The sequence below is a fragment of the Hypanus sabinus genome, chromosome 1, assembly GCF_030144855.1.
Source record: "Hypanus sabinus isolate sHypSab1 chromosome 1, sHypSab1.hap1, whole genome shotgun sequence".
Classification (NCBI taxonomy): Eukaryota; Metazoa; Chordata; class Chondrichthyes; order Myliobatiformes; family Dasyatidae; genus Hypanus; species Hypanus sabinus.
This window is the reverse complement of record NC_082706.1, coordinates 126,321,150-126,343,572: the sequence shown is the minus strand read 5'-3', so window position 1 is coordinate 126,343,572 and position 22,423 is coordinate 126,321,150. Positions and strand designations below refer to the sequence as shown.

Here is a 22,423-nt window from a genome sequence, read left to right as displayed (position 1 = left end):
CTGTATGAACTAAGAAGTCAGTCTGCGGTCAAGGAGGTATTTATCTTTAAAGAGGAATCAATGGGAGGTATTCTTAAAATGGAAAAATTGGGATGGGGATATTGTCAACTTAATTATTCATAGGATCATTATGGCTCAGGGACTGGCCATTTGGCCAGTCAAGCACATGTTGGATCCCTGTTGAACAATTTATTCCATCCCGTTCATCAGCTTTCCCTCCCTCATAATAAATTATTTTTTTTTCCAGTGTTTTTTTCCAAAAACCTTAACAGCTTTTACATGCTTACCGGGAGCAAGCTCCAGTTTTAAAACAATGACTGTGACTTTAAAATGCGAGAGGTTCCAACCCAAAGACTCTTCTCTAGAAACCCCAGTCATAGGTAGATGGTAAATCAAATAACCTTTGAAGCTCAGACTGCAGTTTAAGAAAACTTTAAGTGCAGCCTAAGACAACTGTAAAAGACAACTCTCTCCTCAGTCATATTATTTTCCTTTCACAGTCTACAGACAGAATGTAAAATCTGCCTTTGCTGAAATAAGAAAAACATTTAAACAATAACATGCAAGTGAAAGTTGCTGAGGAAGGGTTGGCTAAAGCTCAAGCTTCTACTCGAAATAGAAAAGAAATTTCCTTCAAAGACTTACACAGTGCAGAGAGCTTAAACAGCGGTCTTAATGCATCTGCTCCACAAGAACCACTAATCCTGCACACTGCGATATCTCTGTGGAGTCACAAGGTCTCCCAAAAGAACAAGACTGTCTTGCTTTGAGACATTTCTCTGAGCTAGCAAATCAGAAAGATATTAAGTTTCCTGTCTTGGAAATCAAACCATGTACAACACAGCTACTATTTTAAGAACTGATAATCGGAGGACAAATACTTTTAGATCCTGTTTTCCAATTAAACAGAGCAACTTTGCAACAAACTAATTCATTGAATTAAACTGTTCAGTTAAGCATATCTCCTCTTTAATTCAACAGAATCATACCCTGTAACAACTGAGAGATTAAACCAGTCACACTGTTTCTTTTCAAATTGACAAGACATTTTTATGCCCAGCTCCATTTAATTCTAAAATTCCTGCAAAACGTTCAAGATTTTTTCATTTTTTGATGGTGTGTATACCAATGTTTTTTCATTATTTTATCTAACAAACATGCAATGGAAGTGGAAACAAATTGAATATGAATTTTGGATATGTGTTTTGGAAAACTTCTTTGTTTAAAGAAGATGCACAAGGCCACACATTATTTTGACCAAGGGCATGACACTGCTATAAAAGTGATTTATGTAATTATATGTGCGTCTTTCCTTCTGAAAAAGGACAATCATTTCCTTATTTTAATCTCATTAGCTGTTTTGTGCTTTGTGTTAACTGCCCAGAGCAAACATACAACACTCTCTCTCAATGCAAGTCCCTCAACTTCTGATGTCTCATTTTGCATGTTTAAAACTAGTTTCGGGAAGGGTGACTGACTCTGGAATAGTTGCCCTCCAGCTTTCTCTCAAATGGCTCAAACGAAGCTAAGGAATTCAATTTCAAAAATGTCACTTGAGATGTAGTCCCAGTTATAAATGTTAACTTTGAATCTTTCCAGTGCAAAACATGTTGAGAACAATTACATGTGCTTAAAAAAAAATGGGGAGCAAGGATATGCTGTTGAGGTCAGATGATAGGGGAGGCTTGGTTGAAACATGGAGAGCAAAAAGTTCCTCTGCCACCTCATACCTCCAGCAACCCAATTTTGATTCTGACCACCTATACAGAGTTGTCATGTTCTTACTTTAACCACGTGAATTCCTCAGGTTTCCTTTCTGTTTCATCCCAAAAGGAGTGCCGATTGGTTGGTTAACTAATCACTATAAATTACCCTTGATGCAGCTAGGTAGTAGAAGGTGGCCCGGGGGGGGGGGGGGGGGTCTAAAGGAAACCTCATGGTGAATATGTAACAGGGAACTAAGTTGTGTGGATTGGTTCAAAAATGGGAAAACTCAACAGTCTGACTGGCTTCCTTTGTCTAACCAGACAGATAGGTAAAGAAATAAAATGAATAATTAGCAGTGACTAGTTAGATCAAATAGCCTCTTTCTGTGCTGTAGTTGCTCGTTTATGTAAATAAATACTTCTAAAGATGAATGGTAGCAAAGAGTTTATGTTATTGGACTAGCAATCCAGGGTCTGATCCTGAAACACGAATTCTAATCCCATTGTGACTGTCAATCACACCTAAATGTTATCTGAATAAATCCTGGAATAAAATCCCAATATGAGAAATGGTGAACATCACAGTAAAAGCTATCCAAGGACATAGGAATATGAGCAGGAGTAGGCCATTTCAAACTTCGAGCCTACTCTTCCATTAATTCCAAACGTGGCCAATTTGTTCTTGGCCTCAGCTCTAATTTCCTGCCAATTTACTCTAACCTTTGACTCCCTTACAGATCAATAATCTCTGTGTCAGCCTTGAATATATACTGTGATTAACTCCCACAACTCTTCAGGACAGAGGATTTCAAAGGTAAATAAATTTCAGGAAAAAATCCTCCTTATGACCTTCTCAAAATGAGTGAGCTTTTATTTTGAAACCATGACCCACAACTTTGGATTTCACCCACAAACAGAATCATCTCAGTACCACCTTTGTCAAGCATTCGCATAACCTTACACATTTTAATAGTTTGCCCCTCTTTCTTTCATCCATGTTGAGTATGGACCCAAAATTTCTTCAAAAGGCCACCATTCATCACTGATAAACTTTGTAAACTTCTGTCATTTCAACCTTACAAACTTTTTCTCAGCTGACTCCAAGACTGCATAAACAAGAGAAAATCTACAGATACTGGAGAACCATGACTGCATGATTGTTTTTCCAAAAAGCACCTTATTACAGAAGTTTATATATTTATTTTTAAAGTTGATTCATTCACTTCTTGGTGACAAGTCCTGCATTTATAGTCAGTCTCCAGTTCCCTCCCCCCTATCTCCAATAACCTTGGGTTTATTGTTCTGCCATCCGTTTCAGAGCAAGTTTGACAATCATTACCATTCTGGAGGTAGAAAGTCACATGAATAGTAGGTCAGACCAGGTAAAGATTTCCTTCTTCCTCAAAGTGAACCAGACCAGATTTTTCAAACTGATTTTGGCTTCACAACTCTAAATTTAGTTATTAGCTAAATTAAAACTGATTATTACAATCAATGATAGGATTCTGAGTGGTTAACTCAGTGATAGAACCACTCTGCTAACAAACCATATCACTACCCACTTGCTTGGAACTGGCTATGTGGTAAAACTTGTCCTTAAGTGTGTTTTGTTTTAAATGAGTTACAAGCAGCTGAAGATGTCTTTTTTAAGAGCCAAAGGCTCACACCAGTCATAGGTTCACCAGTAACATGTCTGTGCTGCTGGAAAGATTAAATCATACATACTATACCACTACAGACATCAAATTTCATCAGAACAAATACAGCCACATAACATTAGTGGAGACTATTTCTAAATAGAATACATCTACAGTTTCCAAATAGTTGATTCTAAAATTATTTACTTAAATTAAATTTAAATCTATGTTTGGAGGCCAGCTGTCTGTAAAGAACAGCTGAAGTTCTTCCCAATGGAGCAATCCTTGTGGATCAAGTCTCTGCCAGAAGGAACTGTCTAAATCCCTTCTGATTTTCATTGTAAATTAACCCAGTGTCAAAACATACAATCATTTCACAGCACAGACAATGGACCTCAAGCCCATCACATCTGTGACCACTCCCTGGAAGTGTCATCTGCTTACTTCTGTTCCCCTGGTCAGTGGCATTAATACTTTTCCTTCCAAGTACCTAGCACCTTTCAATTTATGAATTACTTGAAAGGCTCCATTGAAATGTTGACATATGTTAATATGCAGCTCAGTAACTGCCTCAGTTTATTCCAACATGTTAAATGCATCTTATCAACCTTCAGTCTGAGCTGGTATGTCTCTGCTGCACACTTCACATAAACAGCTCCTTAGGTCAGGACTGAACCCAGCCACAAGGCTGTGAAGCAGTGGCTCTACTATCTGCTCCATTGTGGCATCCCACTCCACGGAGTGGGCACTGAGCAAGGCGCACGAGACAGGTGATGCGCACCCAAAGAGGTTTATGCTTAGTGATATAATTATGCTGAATTCAATATCACCATTTACTAGAATAAAACAGTATATGATAACCGTAATCAGAAGGCAGGATCCATAGGAAGAGAAACGGAATGAATGTTCCAAGTTCAAGGTCTTTCATCAGAACTGGGAAAGAGAGAAAACAACAGGGGAAGATATACTTCAGAGAGAATGAGGCCAGGATGGTTGTGGAGATAAATTCAAGATGGAGTCATCCAGTTGATAGATTCATGAGGGTGGTTAGAGAGAGAAAAAATGTGAAGAAATATAAATGTTGTTTACTATGTTGGAATTCAAATCTCAGTTGCAAACTCAACCACTGTGATTGAATTTTCCTAACACATGATGACAAATATTGTACCACAGCACAAGAGGAATGAGGTCAAATTTTGCACTGAGGCATAAAAGAAATGATGAACATTGAAGAGGGAAACAGCAACCCATACACAAAGCGCTGGGGGAGCTCAGCAGGTAGGCCGGCATCTATGGAAATGAATAAACAGTCAGCGTTTCAGGCAGAGACCCTTCTTCAGGACTGAAAAGAAAGGTGGGAAGGGGAAGGAGGAAAAGCCAGAAGCTGAAAAGTGAAGACAGGTAAGTGGGGAAGGGTGATGAGGTAAGAAGCTGGGAGGTGATAGGTGGGAAAGGTAAAGGGCTGGAGAAGAAGAAATCTCACAAAAAAGGAGAATGGACCATGAGAGAAAGGGAAGGGGGGCACCAGGGAGAGATGATAAGCAGATGAGAGGAAGAGGTAAGAGGCCAGGGAATTGAAGGGGGAAGAGGGAAAGAGGAGGGGGGAAAATAGGTGGAAGTTGGATAACTCTGTTCATGCTATCAGGTTGGAGATGATCTACACAGAATATGAGGTATTGCTCTTTAGCCTGAGAGCGGCATCATCATGGTTGGAGAGGAGGCCATGGACCGACATTTTGGAATGGGAATCAGGATTGAAATGATTGGCCACCAGAAAATTTCACATTTTGTGGATGGAGCAGAGGTGCTTAGAAAGTTGTCCCCTGACCATGGTAGAGGAGGCTGCATTGGGAGTACCAGCTACAACAGGCAACCCAAACAGATTCACAGGTGACGTGTTGCTTCACCTGGAAGGAACGTTTGGGGCCCTTAATGGAGGTGAGGGAAGAGATGAACAGGCAGGTGTTACACTTCTACTGCTTGCAGAGATAAGGGAGGGAGGGATGGGAGGGAGATCAGTGGTGAAGGATGAATGGACAAGGGAATCACAAAGGGAGTGATCCATATGGAAAGCAGAAAGTTGGGTATAAAGAGGTTAGCTTCTAGATTCCAATAGTACAAGCGGAAACCCAAGCTAAAGATAAAAAAACTGCACATTCTGGAAATCCAAAGGAAAAGTAGAAAATGCTGGTAAACTCAACAATTATCCTCATTTAGTTGAAGGAATGTAGATTCAAAATGTTAAACGTTACTTTTTTTGCAGTTGCTGCCTAACTTGCTGAGTACTTCCAAATTTTCTGCTTTTATTACCTACTCATGCTGCTCTGCTTATTGTGGAATGACTAACGAAAATTCTCAGAGCCTCAACATGTTTACGAGTTTTACAAGGGGGGGTCTCCATGTATCATTTCTGACGGTGGAACCATTACAATGAATTTCAGGCAAAATCCAAACATTGGTGATTGGAATTCAAGCAATAGCTCAAAAAGCACAAGGACATTACATTAAAAAAAATCAAGCAACTCACATGGTTTCTGCACTCTAGGACACTTGTATCCCCTTCCTTGTTAACTCCCTTTAAAGAATTAACCAGCAAGTGTGAAGATTCGTTCCAGAAAGTTGCCAGCATGCCAGTCACTGGTGCCGAGAAAAGATACAAGATGTTGACATGCGTAACTTTACAAATAACCAGGAAGTTGATTTTATTTTGTAAAAAACCCCACCTTCTAACTAATAATAATTTTGGAGATATACTAGCAGATTTTTAAAGGGAAGCAAGGGTTAGTTCCTTTTCATGCGAGTATTTAACTCTATAGGATACTGAATTCTCATGATGCAGAATTTCCCAGTTCACGTAATACAAAGAGCACTAAGAATCTATGTTACTGTAGCTTCTCTGATGTGTCCTGGTTTTACTCAGATGCTTCCTGTGGCTAATGTTATCGGTTTTGGCCCAGCACATCTAACAGAATACGGTCTGGTCAGAATCTGACAAGGCAATGAAGGGCAAATCAGTAATTTTGTGCTGAACACCAATTTAGTGCAGTGGGGAACAGCGGTTTTACAAAAGATTAGTAGCTAAATTGGTCATCATCTCTCCCCCCACAAATCAGAGAGTTAAATTTTAATTATTCCCTTTAATTGATGTGACAAAAGAAATAAAGGAAGTGTTACTCCACCACAACAAACAACGTCAGTACAAACTAGGGAAGCTTGATTTGCAGGTTTTGTGGCAGAAATCAGATCATGTTTTATTTCTATGTCATAGGTCAGCTCATAGTTGCAAACATTGTAGTATCAATATTGACCAGTAGATGCAGTGCACAGTACATGGATTTCAGCAAGGCATTTGATAAGGTACCCCATACAAGGCTTATTGAAAAAGTAAAGAGGCATGGGATCCAAGGGGACATTGCTTTGTGGATCCAGAACCGGCTTGCCCACAGAAGGCAAAAGGTGGTTGTAGACGAGTCATCCTCTTCATGGAGGTCAGTCACCAGTGGGGTGCCTTTGGGATCTGTTCTGGGACCCTTACTCTTCGTGATTTTCATAAATGACCTGGATGAGGAAGTGGAGGGATGGGTAAGTAAATTTGCTGATGACACAAAGGTTGGGTATGTCGCGAATGGTGTGGAGGGCTGTCAGAGGTTACAGAGGGACATTGATAGCATGCAAAACTGGGCTGAGAACTGGCAGATGGAGTTCAACCCAGATAAGTATGAGGTGGTTCATTTTGGTAGGTCAAATATGAGGGTAGAATATAGTATTAATGGTAAAACTCTCGGCAGTGTGGAGGATCAGAAGGATCTTGGGGTCCAAGTCCATAGGACACTCAAAGCTGCTGCGCAGGTTGACTCTATGGTTAGGAAAGCATATGGTGCATTGGCTTTAATCAATCGTGGATTTTTGAGTTTAGGAGCTGAGAGGTAATGTTGCAGCTATATAGGACTCTGGTCAGACCCCACTTGGAGTACTGTGCTTAGTTCTGGTCATCTCACTATAGGAAGAATGTGGAAACCATAGAAAGGGTGCAGAAGAGATTTACAAGGATGTTGCCTGGATTGAAGAGCATGCCTTATGAGAATAGATTGAGTGAACTCGGCCTTATTTCCTTGGAGCGACGGAGGATGAGAGGTGACCTGATAAAGGTGTATAAGTTGATGAGAGACATTGATCGTGTAGATAGTCAGAGGCTTTATCCCAGGGCTGAAATGGCTAACATAAGAGGGCACAGTTTTAAGGTGCTTAGAAGTAGGTACAGAGGTGATGTCAGGATTAAGTTGTTGTTGTTTTCTTTTTTACGCAGAGTGGTGAGTAGAGACAGATTCAGTAGGATCTTTTAAGAGACTCCTGGACAGGTTCATGGAGCTCAGAAAACTAGAGGGCTATGGGTAACCCTAGGTAATTCTAGGTAATTTCTAAGGTAAGGACATGTTCGGCACAGCTTTGTGGGCCTGTATTTTGCTGTAGGTTTTCTATGTTTCTATGCTTCTATCTCTTCTGTCATGATCCTTTCAGGGGCACATAATTTTTGTTAGAGAAAAATGTCAGAACAATATATTTTTAAACAGATACAGTCTTGTGAAATTGATGAAAGAAAACACACACAGGAAACTTGGATAATAAATAGCCATCTCCACATCCAGTGTCTTCAGCAGAGCACCATGAATTACAAATGTCCTGGAAGTTCTTCTGTTCTAACTCTTGGGGACTAATTAAAATAAGAAAGTGGATTACAATTAGAGAAATATTGTGTATGTGATCTCCATATTAACTCTTTCCAATCCCCACCATCCCAGGTGGAAGAGATCTGGAGCGTGGTGGCAAGGAAATCACCAGATATTTAAAGTTCCCACTTCAAAAGTCAGAGAGTTGTTACTGAAGGATTTTCCCAGAGAAACTCAGCAACGAGAGGGAGATAAAGTTAAGAGCTTTTTACGGCTAAAGGCAGCAAGATGAACTCACAACCCTCGCTGGATCAGGAGGTTTCACTCCACCCCTGACATCTCTGGCTGGGCTGAAGGAATAACATCTCCTTCTCAGACCACAGCCCTCTAAACACCTATCTCACCATTCCACCAGCCCTCATTACAAACCTCTCCCCCACTCCCAATATGAAATTTTCCCACTACAGCCTGGGCAAGGGATCTCTTTGTTCTTCACCCTGATTCCTTCACGATGGGATCTCGATACACATCTCAATACTGTACCTCACAGACTTGCCATCCCACATGAATGAAGGCCTCAACCACTTGCAGGTGTTTATTTAGGATCCCAGTCACTTGCAGCCATTTATGTAAGGCCCCTCCTCCATCTGAAGGTCTAATTAATCAGGGACATCTTCCCCCCTCCAGCACCCTCCCAGTTATTAATCCATGTTAAAAGGTATCTACAAACCTTTAGACAGCTAGTTGTAGCTGCGTTCGGAAAATGTTTGCCTATTGTAAAGTGGTAGTAAAATTAATAACAACACAATCAAAATGCTGGTAGAACACAGCAGGCTAGGCAGCATCTATAGGGAGAAGCACTGTCGACGTTTCGTGCCGAGACCCTTCGTCAGTAAAATTAATATTGCCATTTTAAGGCCCTCAACTATCAATAACATCCAAAGCAGCTCCATTACTTTTGAAGATCCTTTGCTTTCAATGATTACTTCTTGAATAAATCAATAAAGAGATGAGAAGAAACAAAGGGTCAAGGCAAACAAACCGTTTTTCAGCAATATACCGACAATTAATCACAGTAATGACCATTTTGATGTTACGTTGGAAATGTGAATTCCCCATGCAAAGCATCTTTGCACAATCTCCACATGTCATAAACAAGATGATGTTCAACGTACCCTTTGAAGAACTGTTGGGAACTTACACTGACCTCATAGTCCCAGCAATGATCATCACTGGGAAGTCACAGGATGACTCTTTTATTCCCCTAATGCAAGCTCTGAACTGATACACTGATGATGTAGTCCTCTCTTTAACTCTGACCTTTCCAGCCACACTCAGTATACTAATCATGAATCTGCAGCTAAAAGACCCTGGGTTTTCACAAATTCCTCCCCCCCCCCCACCCCTTTTTACATCTGACTCAGAAACCAACGTCCAACTCAAAATGTGAATTCTGTTTTGCTTTCCATTGATGCGGTCCAACTCACTGAGGTATTTCCAACACTTTCTGGGTTTTTTTTTGTTTCTGATTACTAGCATCTGCAGTTTTTTTTAAATGAATCAATGATACAACATCAGTAAACATAATGGATATGTCAAAAGCACTCCAAGATGTACAAGGTCAAACCAAATAAACATGAAAACCTCAACTAACAAGGCAACACTTCCAAGTATAAGTGTATCCACATTTCTGATAAGAGTTGTGGTTTCCAAGAGTATAATGTCAATAAAACTACAAGCAGGTCCTCCAAGATCAGCATTAAAATGAACACAAATGCAATAGAAAATTGAATAAGGAATGCTTCAAAAAGCTAAAATATATAACAAGGAACCCTTTTTTCTCCCACACCCATCACTAAATTTCACAAGAAAAACTGAAAATGAATCTGAATCATCACACATGGAAGTGATGAAATATGACTTCAAGGGATTACCCTTGGAAACAAGCCAGATCGATTCATTTAGAAATTAGTCAGGATACGATGGCATTCATAATAACTATAAACTGAATTGTACATTGTTCACACCTGAGCAGGTATTTAAGGTAAAGTCAAATGAAATGTCATAGACAATTATAGAACAGAAATGGACCCATTAGATACACATCTTTCAGTGCCTTACCCATTTAAGAATCAGACCAAAATGCCTTTTAAATGTAGTGATTGTTTCAAATTTCACCACCTGCTATGGCAACATGTCCCAGATATTAACCACTCTCGGTGAAAAGTTTAAAAAAATCAACAAAGCTCTGTATTAGCATAGCAGCTTTCTTAATTTATACAAGCACTTCCTTACAATAATGACAAACTACTGTTTAACTGAGTAGCAAATTATGTATTTGAATGAAATACAGAACAAATTAGAGCACTGTCAATACTACTTACAGGACTATACAACTATTAGGAACTAATACAGTTTCTGATGGAGGAGTTCATCCAGTGTGTGCTGCCACCTGCCATACTCTTTTGATTTACTGCAAATTAACAAAACCAGAACAGACACCAAAGTAGATAATGGACTGCCTTCATACAATCTTTATTCAAGATGATAGCTGATACCTTCAATGACCTCGTAATTCCTAAAATGAAATAGTGAAATTGTTTCATTTTCACTTCCAGCCATTTCTGGCAACTCCAAACCTGAATGCTTGAAGCTACAATGAGCAGAACAGTTCTGAATTGTCTTACTGCTCATCTCTTACCATTTATAAGTGGGGGAAAAAACACTACTTTTTAAATACAGATACACAACTGACCATGTAAAAACTGTTCACTCTGACAGTCATGCAAGTGCACGTGACTGGCGCTAGTTGGAAACTGTTTGCCAACAGTCTCCTGCCCCAATTAAGCAGCATAGTCCCAAATAAATGAAGGGAATCACAGCTATTTTCTCAATTAGCTTTTGTTCTTAAGGGTTGACACAAATAAGCAGCAGCTCAATTAACTAATGGCCCAATTAACTGGAATCCACTATATTCTTAATCAAAATTTCATGGGATCTTAAGACCACACATGAGCAGGTCGGGTCTGAGTTTAATTCATTCTGAGGCTAGGTGGGTAGTCCTCACTCCCTCTCTGGCCTTTTCAGCCCCAGGCTTTGATGTGGAATATACAGTACACCTGAATATTTTGATCAGAGCCTTGATATTACTCATTAACATTGGCTCATTTCCATTTTGTACTTTCCAATGCAGAGGAGAAAACAGGAAAATGATGAAGAAAGATTTAAATAAAAACACAAAATGCTGGCAGAACTCAGCAGGCCAGACAGCATCTATGGGAAGAGGTAGTGACGACATTTCGGGCTGAAACCCTTCATCAGGAGTTAATGATTTAATGCATCTTTCTGATTCTAAAGACATTCCAAAGCTATTCGAACCCAATAAACAACTTTTAATCCTATTGCTCAGCATGGCTGTCAATCAGTATACTAGTCGCAGCAGAGAGCATATGAAATAATGCACCTTCTCGTTTATTTTTAGAAATACTAATAGAAAATTATAAAGGGGATTCTACCAAAAACAAAAGTAGAAGATGATTTAAACACTCACCTGGACAGGTAGCATCTGTGAAGAGAAACAGCAATAAGCTTTCAGGTCAAAGATCCACACCAGAATTGAAAAAGTTGAAGAGAGGGTAGTGGAGAGGTGGATAAAACAAAGGGAATGTCCCTGTAAGGGCGAGGCCAAGGTTACCATGGAGAAATGTTATTTATGATGCCATAGATGGTCCACGGATTAGTGAGGCAAGTTAGAGAGACAAAAACCAAAGGGCCATGTTAAATTTCTGAAATTCCAGTTAGAGCTGTTGTAAAACTTGAAACCAGAACCAAATGTAAAAATACCCTACACACCAAAAAGTGAGTGTGGAGAGAGAAAAACCGAAGGAATGTTATATCCTCATCAAGAGAGGACTAACCAGAGAATATAGTGCGTTGGGATCTTCTACTAACACACCCACAGTCTCCTCCAGAATTTGGCTTCACTGGCAAATATGTATTGCCTTTGTACCAGACCAAATTGTCAGTTTAGACGATGTCATGATTGAACAGACAAACTCAATTTCCTACTGAGCTTTATGAGAAAAGGATGTTAAATACCGGCAAATTTTCCTCTATTTTTTATCTCCGACCTGAAGTTGGTTGATACATTAGATTTTACATCATTTGTGTACACTTCCATTTTGCTATAGAGCAGTTCTGTTTTATGCAAAGACAATGTACACCTTGGATTCTACAATAATGGTGCACTAAAAGGAGGCTATAAAAACGTTTTCTTGATTGAGTTTATCAGGAGCCTGATGTTCACACTGAATTAAAGCTCGCTGCTTTTAAATGAGCCTCACCTTAAAGTCTGTACTCTGCAGTTGAAGTTTGTCAAAACACAATTGTGCATAGTCTCCCAGTGAAACCAAGTGAAGCTTAAATATCAAAGGGAATTTAAGAGTGCCACATTTTCTGAGGGATTAACACTTGCTCAAAGATACAGCCAAATTTTATCATAAAACAAATGTTAATTGAAACTGCAGGTGGCCCCCGTTTTTTGAACGTTCACTTTACAACAACTTGCTGTTACGAAGGACCTACATTTGTACCTGTTTTCACTAACCAAAGAGGATTTTCGATTTTACGAAAAAAAAAAGACGCCCCGCTTTATACATGTGTTTACCCCGAGAAAGACTACCGTGAACGTGAAGCCTCGTGCGGGCAGTTGTATGCACATGTGTGTACGTACGTATGCGTGTATGTGTATATGCGTGTACGTGTCAATTTTTTTTCTCCAAATCAATTTTGGCTTGCTGTCTTCCTGATTCTGGTAAGTGAAACTACAACATACATACAATATTTCTACTTCATATAGGCTGTATATTTATCATATCATTCCTGCTTTTACTGGATGTTCGTGTTATTTTAGGTTTTGTGTGTTATTTGGTAGGTTATTTTTTGGGTCTGGGAACGCTCAAAAAAATTTTCCCATATAAATTAATGGTAATTCCTTCTTCGTTTTATGACATTTTGGCTTACAAATGTTTTCATAGGTTTCATTCGACTAGGAGTTGAGGATGCCATCGTCTACCTGCTGAACCGTGTCTACGCCCACCTGGACAAGCCAGCAAGCACTGTGAGGGTAATTTTTTTTACTTCTCCAGTGCGTTCAACACCATCCACCCTGCTCTGCTGAGTGAGAAGCTGACAGTGATGCAGGTGGATGCTTCCCTGGTGTCATGGATTATTGATTACCTGACTGGCAGACCACAGTACGTGTGCTTGCAACACTGTGTGTCAGACAGAGTGGTCAGCAGCACTGGGGCTCCACAGGGGACTGTCCTGTCTCCCTTTCTCTTCACCATCTACACCTCAGACTTCAAATACTGCACAGAGTCTTGCCATCTTCAGAAGTTTTCTGATGACTCTGCCATAGTTAGATGCATCAGCAAGGGAGATGAGGCTGAGTACAGGGCTACGTTGGGAAACTTTGTTACATGGTGTGAGCAGAATCATCTGCAGCTTAATGTGAAAAAGACTAAGGAGCTCGTGGTGGACCCAAGGAGGGCTAAGGCACTGGTGACCCCTGTTTCCATCCAAGGGGTCAGTGTGGACATGGTGGAGGATTACAAATACCTGGGGATACAAATTGACAATAAACTGGACTGGTCAAAGAACACTGAGGCTGTCCACAAGAAGGGTCAGAGCCGTCTCTATTTCCTGAGGAGACTGAGGTCCTTTAACATCTGCCGGATGATGCTGAGGATGTTCTACGAGGCTGTGGTGGCCAGTGCTATCATATTTGCTGTTGTGTGCTGGGACAGCAGGCTAAGGGTAGCAGACACCAACAGAATCAAGAAACACATTCGTAAGGCCAGTTGTGCGGGTGGAACTGGACTCTCTGACGGTGGTGTCTGAAAAGAGGATGCTGTCCAAGTTGCATGCCATCTTGGACAATGTCTCCCATCCACTCCATAATGTACTGCTTAGGCACAGGAGTACATTCAGCCAGAGACTCATTCCACAGAGATGCAACACTGAGCGTCATAGGAAGTCATTTCTGCCTGTGGCCATCAAACTTTAAAACTCCTCCCTCGGAGGGTCAGACACCCTGAGCCAATAGGCTCTTCCTGGACTTATTTCCACTTGGCATAATTTACTTATTATTTAATTATTTGTTTTTACATTGCTATATTTCTACACTATTCTTGGTTGGTGCGGCTGTAACGAAACCCAATTTCCCTCGGGATCAATAAAGTATGTCTGTCTGTCTGTCATAAGAACGCTCTACCTTCTGATCGCGGGGGAAATCTGTTTAAGCTCCACATCAGCCAATAGTGAGAATATAGGGGAACGAAGCTGACCTCGGTCTCCACTGCATTCTTCACTTTCAGTAGCTTCGCAGGACTCCTCCAAGGCAAGGGCAATGGAGGTGTATTTGTTTAGAGATGCAGCACAAGTAACAGGTCCTTCTGGCCCAAGGTAGTCACCCACCCAATTACACTCTTAACCCATGTATCTTTGGAATGTGGGAAGAAATCGGAGCACCCAGAGGAAACCCAAAAAGGCACGGGGAGAACATACAAACTCCTTACTGACAGCAGTGGAATTGAACCCAGGTTGCTGGCACTGTCATAGCGTCACACTAACCACTACACTACCGTGCTGCCCCTTATTTGGTGTTAATCTCTGAAAAATGGGAATATTTACCAGGCCTTGTATTCCCAATTGCTATCCAAAGTATCCTCAAGAGCAAATGATCAATCTGAGCAAGGTTTTGGATGCACCAGAAGTACAGTAGAAACTGGATCCCAAAGTGACCCGATACCCGAGCTATCACCACCTAATCCAAAATCTGCCAACCTTATCTGAAATTATAATTAGCCCCATTAAAATTAAAAGACTCTTGGAAGAACTGGGGAACAGAGGAATCTTAATGTACATGTCCAAGGATCCATGGAACACAAGCAGACACAGTCATTAAGAAGTCAAGCATACTTGCTTTCTTGAGTGAGGACACAGAATACCAGAGGGAGGTTATGGTACAAAATACTAGGACTGCACTGTTGTGCTGTGTGCAGCTCTGGCTGCCACACTGTTATAAGAATGCAAGTGCTCTGGAGAGAATGCAGAGCTGATTAACCAGGATGTTGCATGAGATGGAGTGCTTCCACTATGAGGATGGATTTGGTTTCTCTGGAGTGAAGACCAAGATGGGACCCAACTGAGCTCTGCAAAGTCATGAGGGACACAGACTGTGAGAAATATTTCCTCTTAGCAGAAGTTTCTAAGGTGTAGGAAATTTACAGGGAATTAGGTTAAGAATTTTTTGTTCATGAAGAGGGGCGTTGAAGTTATGGAATTCATTTCCTGAACTGCTGATGGAGACAGAGGCATGGACACCAACACTTCAGATGTATGTGGATTGTTACGGATTCAGCAACAATAAATATAAGTGAGGCAGGGTTTTTTTTTATATAACAAATAGAACATTTATTAAACACTGAAAAACAAACCCCCAAAAGTAAACAAACCACTAATGTAACCAGAAATCAGCTGCTGTGTAGCAGCTTAAACAGTTCTTAAAAGAAAAGCGAAAACAGTTCTTAAAGTGATGTTGCAAAAACAGTTCTTCAAAGTAGTACTGCAAAAGTTCAAAATGCTTACAGCCCATTAAAGGAGAGACTTGTTAGACGATTTAAATTCTCTTTCACATTGTGTTGTTGTGGTTCCCAGTTGAACTATACTTTTCCCGGAGAATTTCCGAAAGTGAAAATGTAACGGCTTAAAGGCACTGACCTTTTCCTTACAAAACTGTACCCAACCCTTTCTGGTATTCACAGTGGTTACCACAGGGACAGCCAACGAATTCCTTCCGAATGAGGATCAAACAAGGTCGAACCTGTTTCACCGTCAAAATCGACTTTCCTCGATCTTTTAGCTCCCGAACTCCGATCTTCACTCTCCACTGATTTTTAACTGGCAGTATTATAAAGAAACTGCTGGCAATGACCTTTTAAACTTTAGGCATTAAATAAAACTCCATCTTTCAACCAAACTGCATCATAATATTGGACCACACAGTGGCATGGAGTCAAAATGGCAAATCCAGCCACGAACTGCCCCTCCTCACAGGGAGGGGTCCTCCTTTTATACCCTGTAAAAAAAACCTGTCACATGACCTCTACTGGCGGGAAAATGACATCACTCCACCATCACAAGACCACTACCTTCAGTCCAGTATAGCTTCAACACCACTGTCACGTGACAAGTACAAGATACCCACAGGTACGTAATAGGATGAACTCTTGAAATGCCAAGACATGGAACTTCAGTGGAACAGTATAAATAAGTATTAGAAGATCAGTACAGGCACATTGAACCAAAGGATCTATTTCTGTGCTGTACAATTTTGTGACACACAACATTAATGACACTACATTCAAAGCTAAATTTCCCTCTGCACAAATTTTAGCTCATCCAGATCCATTCCACTTTGTCCAACCTGTGCAAGACTCCACACCTCTTATTCTGTTGTGTTTCTCAGTGAAGGTGCAAAGATTTTAGAATCCCAACCTTGCACGAGCAAGTTATCTCAAAATTTGGAGCTTCCAACCGCTCCATGTATTTCTTCAAACTTCCTCTCTTTCGAGATTTAAGTCCACTAAGCATCTCTCCTTCCTTCTGGTCAGTCATGGCTATCGATATATCAACTTTCAGCCATCTTGTCAATAGTCTTTGAAGTTCCCTTCTCAATCCTCTTGCCTTGGTCTGCTCCCACCATCAGGATCCCTTCTCTTCAATTCATTCTTGTTTATTTTCCTCAACAATACCCATTCTGAAAACTAACACTGAAACCCTCTAATTATAAAGGCACCATTGTTGCCCTCGACTCTGTTCATTCAGGGAGATATTAAAGTTCCCAATGCATTGGGGGAGTGTGGGAGGGGGGTGTTCTTCCAGTTTTCTTGCCTCCTGGTCAAATAGTTCAACCAATGCCACCAGGAAGAGATGAATTGCTTATTTGATGTCTTTTCCTAGTTCCCTTGGGAACATTACCCACATATAACAGAGATGAGAGACCAGAAGAAATGGGAATGGCAGGCACCATTTCCTGAGGGGTTTTAGTAAAGTACAACAAGACAGTTCTCATGCGCTCTTGTGAAGCTTTATTCTTCACAACTTGGCATGGTGGTCATGAAGCTATAACCTCTGCACCGTTTGTCCAAAATCGCAAGTCTGTGTTCCCCATGTTGTCTGCAAATAAATTGGCCGCTATCAAACTACACCTTTCATTTTACATCCAGCACCAATATAATAAAATATCCTATGCAAATCAAAATTACATGGAATAAGAAAAATAATAAGGTGAAAAGCATTTAAAAAGTGATAAAAAGTGGAAAGCCAGAGGGATTTAGGACAGAAATCCCTGAGAGTAAAATCTAGATAGTGAAGGTATAAGCATTAATAGTTGGAGAAAGTGTGTACAAAGAAGTTCAGAGTCAGGGAAACGGGTGTTGTAGTGATTGCATACAGGCATGGGAGTGAAAGGAGGCTGCAGAGAAGGATTGACACCACTGAACATTTAGATGAGAGTATTATAGCTAAGATACTGGGTAACTAAGAAATGATGCATTTTAATATGAAAAGGTAGAACAGGTCAGAGTGACTCAATGTAGAACAGCATAGCTTTAGATGAATTAGTTTACCTGTGGTGGAAACTTGGAGAGTTGCCAGGAAACTAATAAGATAAGTATAGGTCTTTACAAGGAATTCATTGTTTGTCAGCTTAAAAATTTTAGTATGACAAAGTATTAGATAAAAAGAAATTCAATCATGTCATGATGTTGTGAATAATGCTGTAAGCCTACTCTAATATCATCAATTCACTATGTCTCCTTCAGTTCAGATGGAGACAGTTTAAAGCCCTTTACCAACTCACTTTTTTCACACTGGAGACAGGCCCTACTCAAGCCTCAGATAATGGGTCAAGTCTGGGGTGATTCAGATCTCTAAAAGGGAACTATACGGGCACTTTTTCAGAAGAGGATGATTCATTTTGCACGTGCTAATGAATTTGTTAAATTCCTGTGTAGGACAGGATGGGGAAGGCATCACTAAAATTACATTACAGTTACAATTAGAACCCACATGGACTAATCATTCTGCGTACCACTTATTGCCCAAGTGATTCTAACACAAAGTCTTTTGCTTTAATGAAATCCGAGTCCAGCATCCAGAGTCAGAAAGAAACAGGTGATCAAAACAGACACTATATCTGAATCTGTTAGGTATGCTCCAAGAAATACACGGTTTCAAGATACCTCAAATTTTCTTCCATTTTTAAAAAAGGAAGACCACAAAGATAAAAAAAAAATGTCAACATGCAATTAATATTTGTGATACTGAGCTGGCATCACCAGGCTCCTGTGCACCATGAGAGGAAGAAGAAGAAGAATAGCCCTTAACTCAGCAGTGGAGTTATCAGGGCACCGTCATGATGGGTTTTCCCAAAGCAAACTATTCTTGTTTTTACAAGGCCAAGTTGCTAGCTCTACGCTCAACCCAACTTGGATTTGAACTCGGGAACCTTCACTCCGGAGTCCGTCGCTGATATTATTCCACCACGAAGCAGGAGACCGTAACAGGAAGTGAAGTTTAATACCTGCATTTTCATTTTAACATTAGGCACAATTGACCCATTTAATACCCAGATTTGTAGGATATCAGCAGTAAGAAGATTGATCTTCCCTACCCTTATTCCAGATCAATAACCTGATTTTTAAAATCAAAATAGGGATACACACACACACAAAATTTGGCTTCTCAGTATACTTTGCAAACAGCATAAATAGAAAGCTAAGACAACTCAAAATGTGAGGTGTAAAACAGCATGTGCCATTTTCGCCATGAATTATTCTGTCATCGGTCGTGCTGAATGTGCTACATAGAAATCAATGAAGTTAATTAATTTTATGGTCAGAGTAGAGTGTGCTGTTGTGACTATAAATTGCATTTAGCTACTGACAGATCTTAACAATCACATTTCAAACACTTGACCAAGTCTTCACAGGCATGAATATATATTTTAAATACTCCACTGTGTATCATAGTTCTACATCCAGTGGAATCTGGTTAGTTGAGATGCATCAGGACAATACAGTTTGGTCCAATTAAGTGGCTGCCCCAATTAGCCAACGTTTTCGGGAAATGGTTAAAAAGCTGTATAAAAAAGACAAACTATGGTTTAACTGAGTAATGAATTATGTATTTAAATGAATACAGAACAAATTAGAACACTATCAATACTACTACAGCACCATAAAACTGCATCTTGATAGTTATCGAAGAAATTCAGTGCATGCATTCTTTTGTTTGACTGGAAATGAGCAAAGTCAATGGACAACAATTACATATAATAGATTGCCCTCAAAGTTCTAGGTAGATTCTATTATTGAAGTACATAAATGTCACCATATACAATACTGAGATTCTTTTTTTTTGTGAACATACTCAGCAAATATAGAATTGATTCTATAACAGAACCAATGAATGAGCACTAAACTAGGGCCTTCAACCAGAATGCACAAGACAACAAATTGTGCAAATGCAAAAGAAACAGTAATACAAATAAGCAATAAATATTGAGAACATGAGATAAAGAAAGTGAGTCCATTGGTTGTGGGAATGTTTCAATGATGGGGCAAGTGAACATGAGTAAAGTTGTCCTGCTTGTTCATGAACCTGATAGTTGAGGGGTAGTAACTGTTCCTAAATCTGGCAGTGCGAGTCCTAAGGCTCTTGTACTTTCTTCCTGATGGCTGCAGCGAGAAGAGTGGGTGGTGCAAATCCCTGATGATGGATGCTGCTCTCCTGCACAGAATGCAATCAACAATTGCATCCTCCAAATCCTCGTTTTCATTGTAACATTCAAGATGATTGTCGATACCTTCAAGTTCTCCATAGTTCCTAACTTGTTAAAATAGTGAAATTATTTCATTTTCACTCCCAGTTCACTCTAAATGTGGTATAATGTTCAACAGCCATGCAAGTGCACACATCTGACACTAGTTAGAAACTGTTTGGTAACTGTCACCTGTCCCAATTAAGCAGCATAGTGTCCCAAATAAACAAAGGGAATCCCATCTATCTTCTCAACTAGTTTTTGTTCTTTCAGAATTTTCCCAAATAAGCGACTGCCCCAATTAACTGGAATTCACTGTATTTTTTTTAAACATGTCCTTAAAGTTCACTGAGAGCGGTTTAATTAGATCATAAAAACCAAAATTTTGTCACATGGACAAGGTATAACCAAAGTAATAGCCTAAAAGTGGCTGTCACCGTGATTGAATTGGCAATCAAAATGGAGGCGGCTGCAGTGTTTTCCACAGGATAGTAGTAATGAGTTGGATTTACACTCAACTCAGGTGATTGAAGCATTTTTAATCAGATAGTGTATTGCTCGGCTGGTCTATCACATGATTTTTATTGGTTATACAGAGTTAATAAGTGCATACAATCTAGTATATAATGGGTTTTATAATAATAAATACAACCAACATTGTTTTGCACAAAAATTAGAAATCAATAAAAAATTATTTTGCCAGCAGCAAATTTTAAATGACACCAACTATAGATGTCAAGGGACGAAATCTCGTGATCCCCAGCTTAACCTTTTAACAGACAGTTTTTCTGCAAAGCTTCCTTTCTTTCAAGATAAACACATTCCACAATTCAGATAGCAGCGCGGAATTCCACAACACTAAATACTTCCTTTTATTCCATTGTACAAAATATCTGGCATTCCCAGCACTGCATGATTTTTAATTACCTTGGTTTTTAAAAAAATGCAATACTTAACTAAAATGCAACTCTTTCAGAGCCAAACCTTGGTCGGGGACACAGGAATGATTGATTAGTCGCTTTGCTGCAAGTGTTTGTTACCGGCTCTATTTACAGATGCTGAATGGCTGATAAAGTGAGCAGGTATGTAGTTTTTTGAAACCCTGATCCAAAATAAAGCAGTTCTGGGAGATTAGCTACGTATTAATTGAAATTCAACCCTACAATCATTGGCATTTACGATAACCTACGGTCCTTTATTTAAACTCAGAAATTCAATCATTGAAAGATTTCAAACAGGCAGCTTTAAATTCTAAGCAATGGCATGAAAATCAATACTTTTAAACACTCCCAAAGATATAACTTATTGCAAAATCAATATCACTGAAACAAATTATCTGGGTCATAAGTAATTTGCTATTTTTAGAATGCTGTTGTGCAAAAGTTGCTACAAAAGTGACACTTTGAGAGCTCTCACTGGTGGCAAAACACTTTCATTAATTTTTAAAAACTTTGTGGAAGTACATGTCCTGTGCAAACATTACTGGGTAACCAGCTATCTGCTGCTTTTTTCGAACTTTACATCTTGAAATTATTAATTCTTCATGAATGAAGGCCTGTTTCCTCCCCCCTCTTCCTGAGATATTGACAATTCCAGAGTCCACAGGTAAGGGTAACTCTTCAGTATTTCACCCAAGCACTACAACCAGACAACTTCATCTGGGTGGGTCATCACAATTGAAATTACATACCGATGAAGTATTTTTTTTAAAGTGTCAGTTAGAAGATGGAAACTGTTAACAGGATATAGTGGTTGGGAAGTTAATCAACCACCAACCAGAGACAGGAGCCAAAATCTCACCATGTAAGTGGCCACTTAAATTTGATAAAAGTGACTGGGTGGTGCAAAAGGAAGATGTTGCCATATGGTATAGGAATGAACCTTTGTACAATAACTAGTTCTGATAATTAACAATCTTTACCTTCAACGTATCCAATAACTCCATCTCTACAGCTCTCTGATATGGAGAATTCCAAACAGTTACAATTCCGAGATGTAATTCCTATTCATCACCATCTTAAATCAATAAGCTTCAAGGTCTTGGCCTCAGTACCTCCTTATGCAACTGGATCCTCAGTTTCCTCACTTGTAGACCCCAGTCAGTTCAGATTGGCAACAGCATCTCCTCCACAGTCTCCATCAGCACAGGTGCACCACAAGGTTATGTGCTTAGCCCCCTGCTCTGCAAACTTTACACAAAATTGTGTGGCTAAGCACAGCTCCAATGCTATATTCAAGTTTGCTGATGACACAACTGTTGTAGACTGAACCAAAGGTGGTGAATCAGCTTATAGGAAAAAGATTCAAAATCTGGCTGAGTGGTGCCAGAGCAACAACCTCTTTTGCAATGTCAGCAAGATCAAGGTGCCAATTACTGACTTCTGGAGGAGGAAACAAGAGGTCCATGAGCCAGCAGTCTTAAATTCCTCAGTGTCATCATTTCAGAGGAGCAGTCCTGGGCCCGGTACACAAGTGCAATTATGAAGAAAGCACGGGAGCACCTCTACTTCCTTAGGAGTTTGCAAA

At 39.9% G+C, this 22,423-nt stretch overlaps 1 protein-coding gene across 5 annotated transcripts in view; it reads right to left on the bottom strand.

Moving 5' to 3' along the window:
- arhgap28 (Rho GTPase activating protein 28) overlaps positions 1–22,423 on the bottom strand; it is a 209,344-nt gene that overhangs the window by 161,821 nt on the left and 25,100 nt on the right. The window contains exon 2 of one of the 5 annotated variants that reach the window (XM_059975974.1): positions 5,871–5,980. The exons of the other annotated variants lie outside the window; for them this stretch is intronic. Within the exon in view, the coding sequence (XP_059831957.1) occupies positions 5,871–5,872 (2 nt within the window). The 5' untranslated portion in view covers positions 5,873–5,980. The remainder of the gene's footprint in view (positions 1–5,870; positions 5,981–22,423) is intronic. 5 annotated transcript variants of the gene reach the window in all.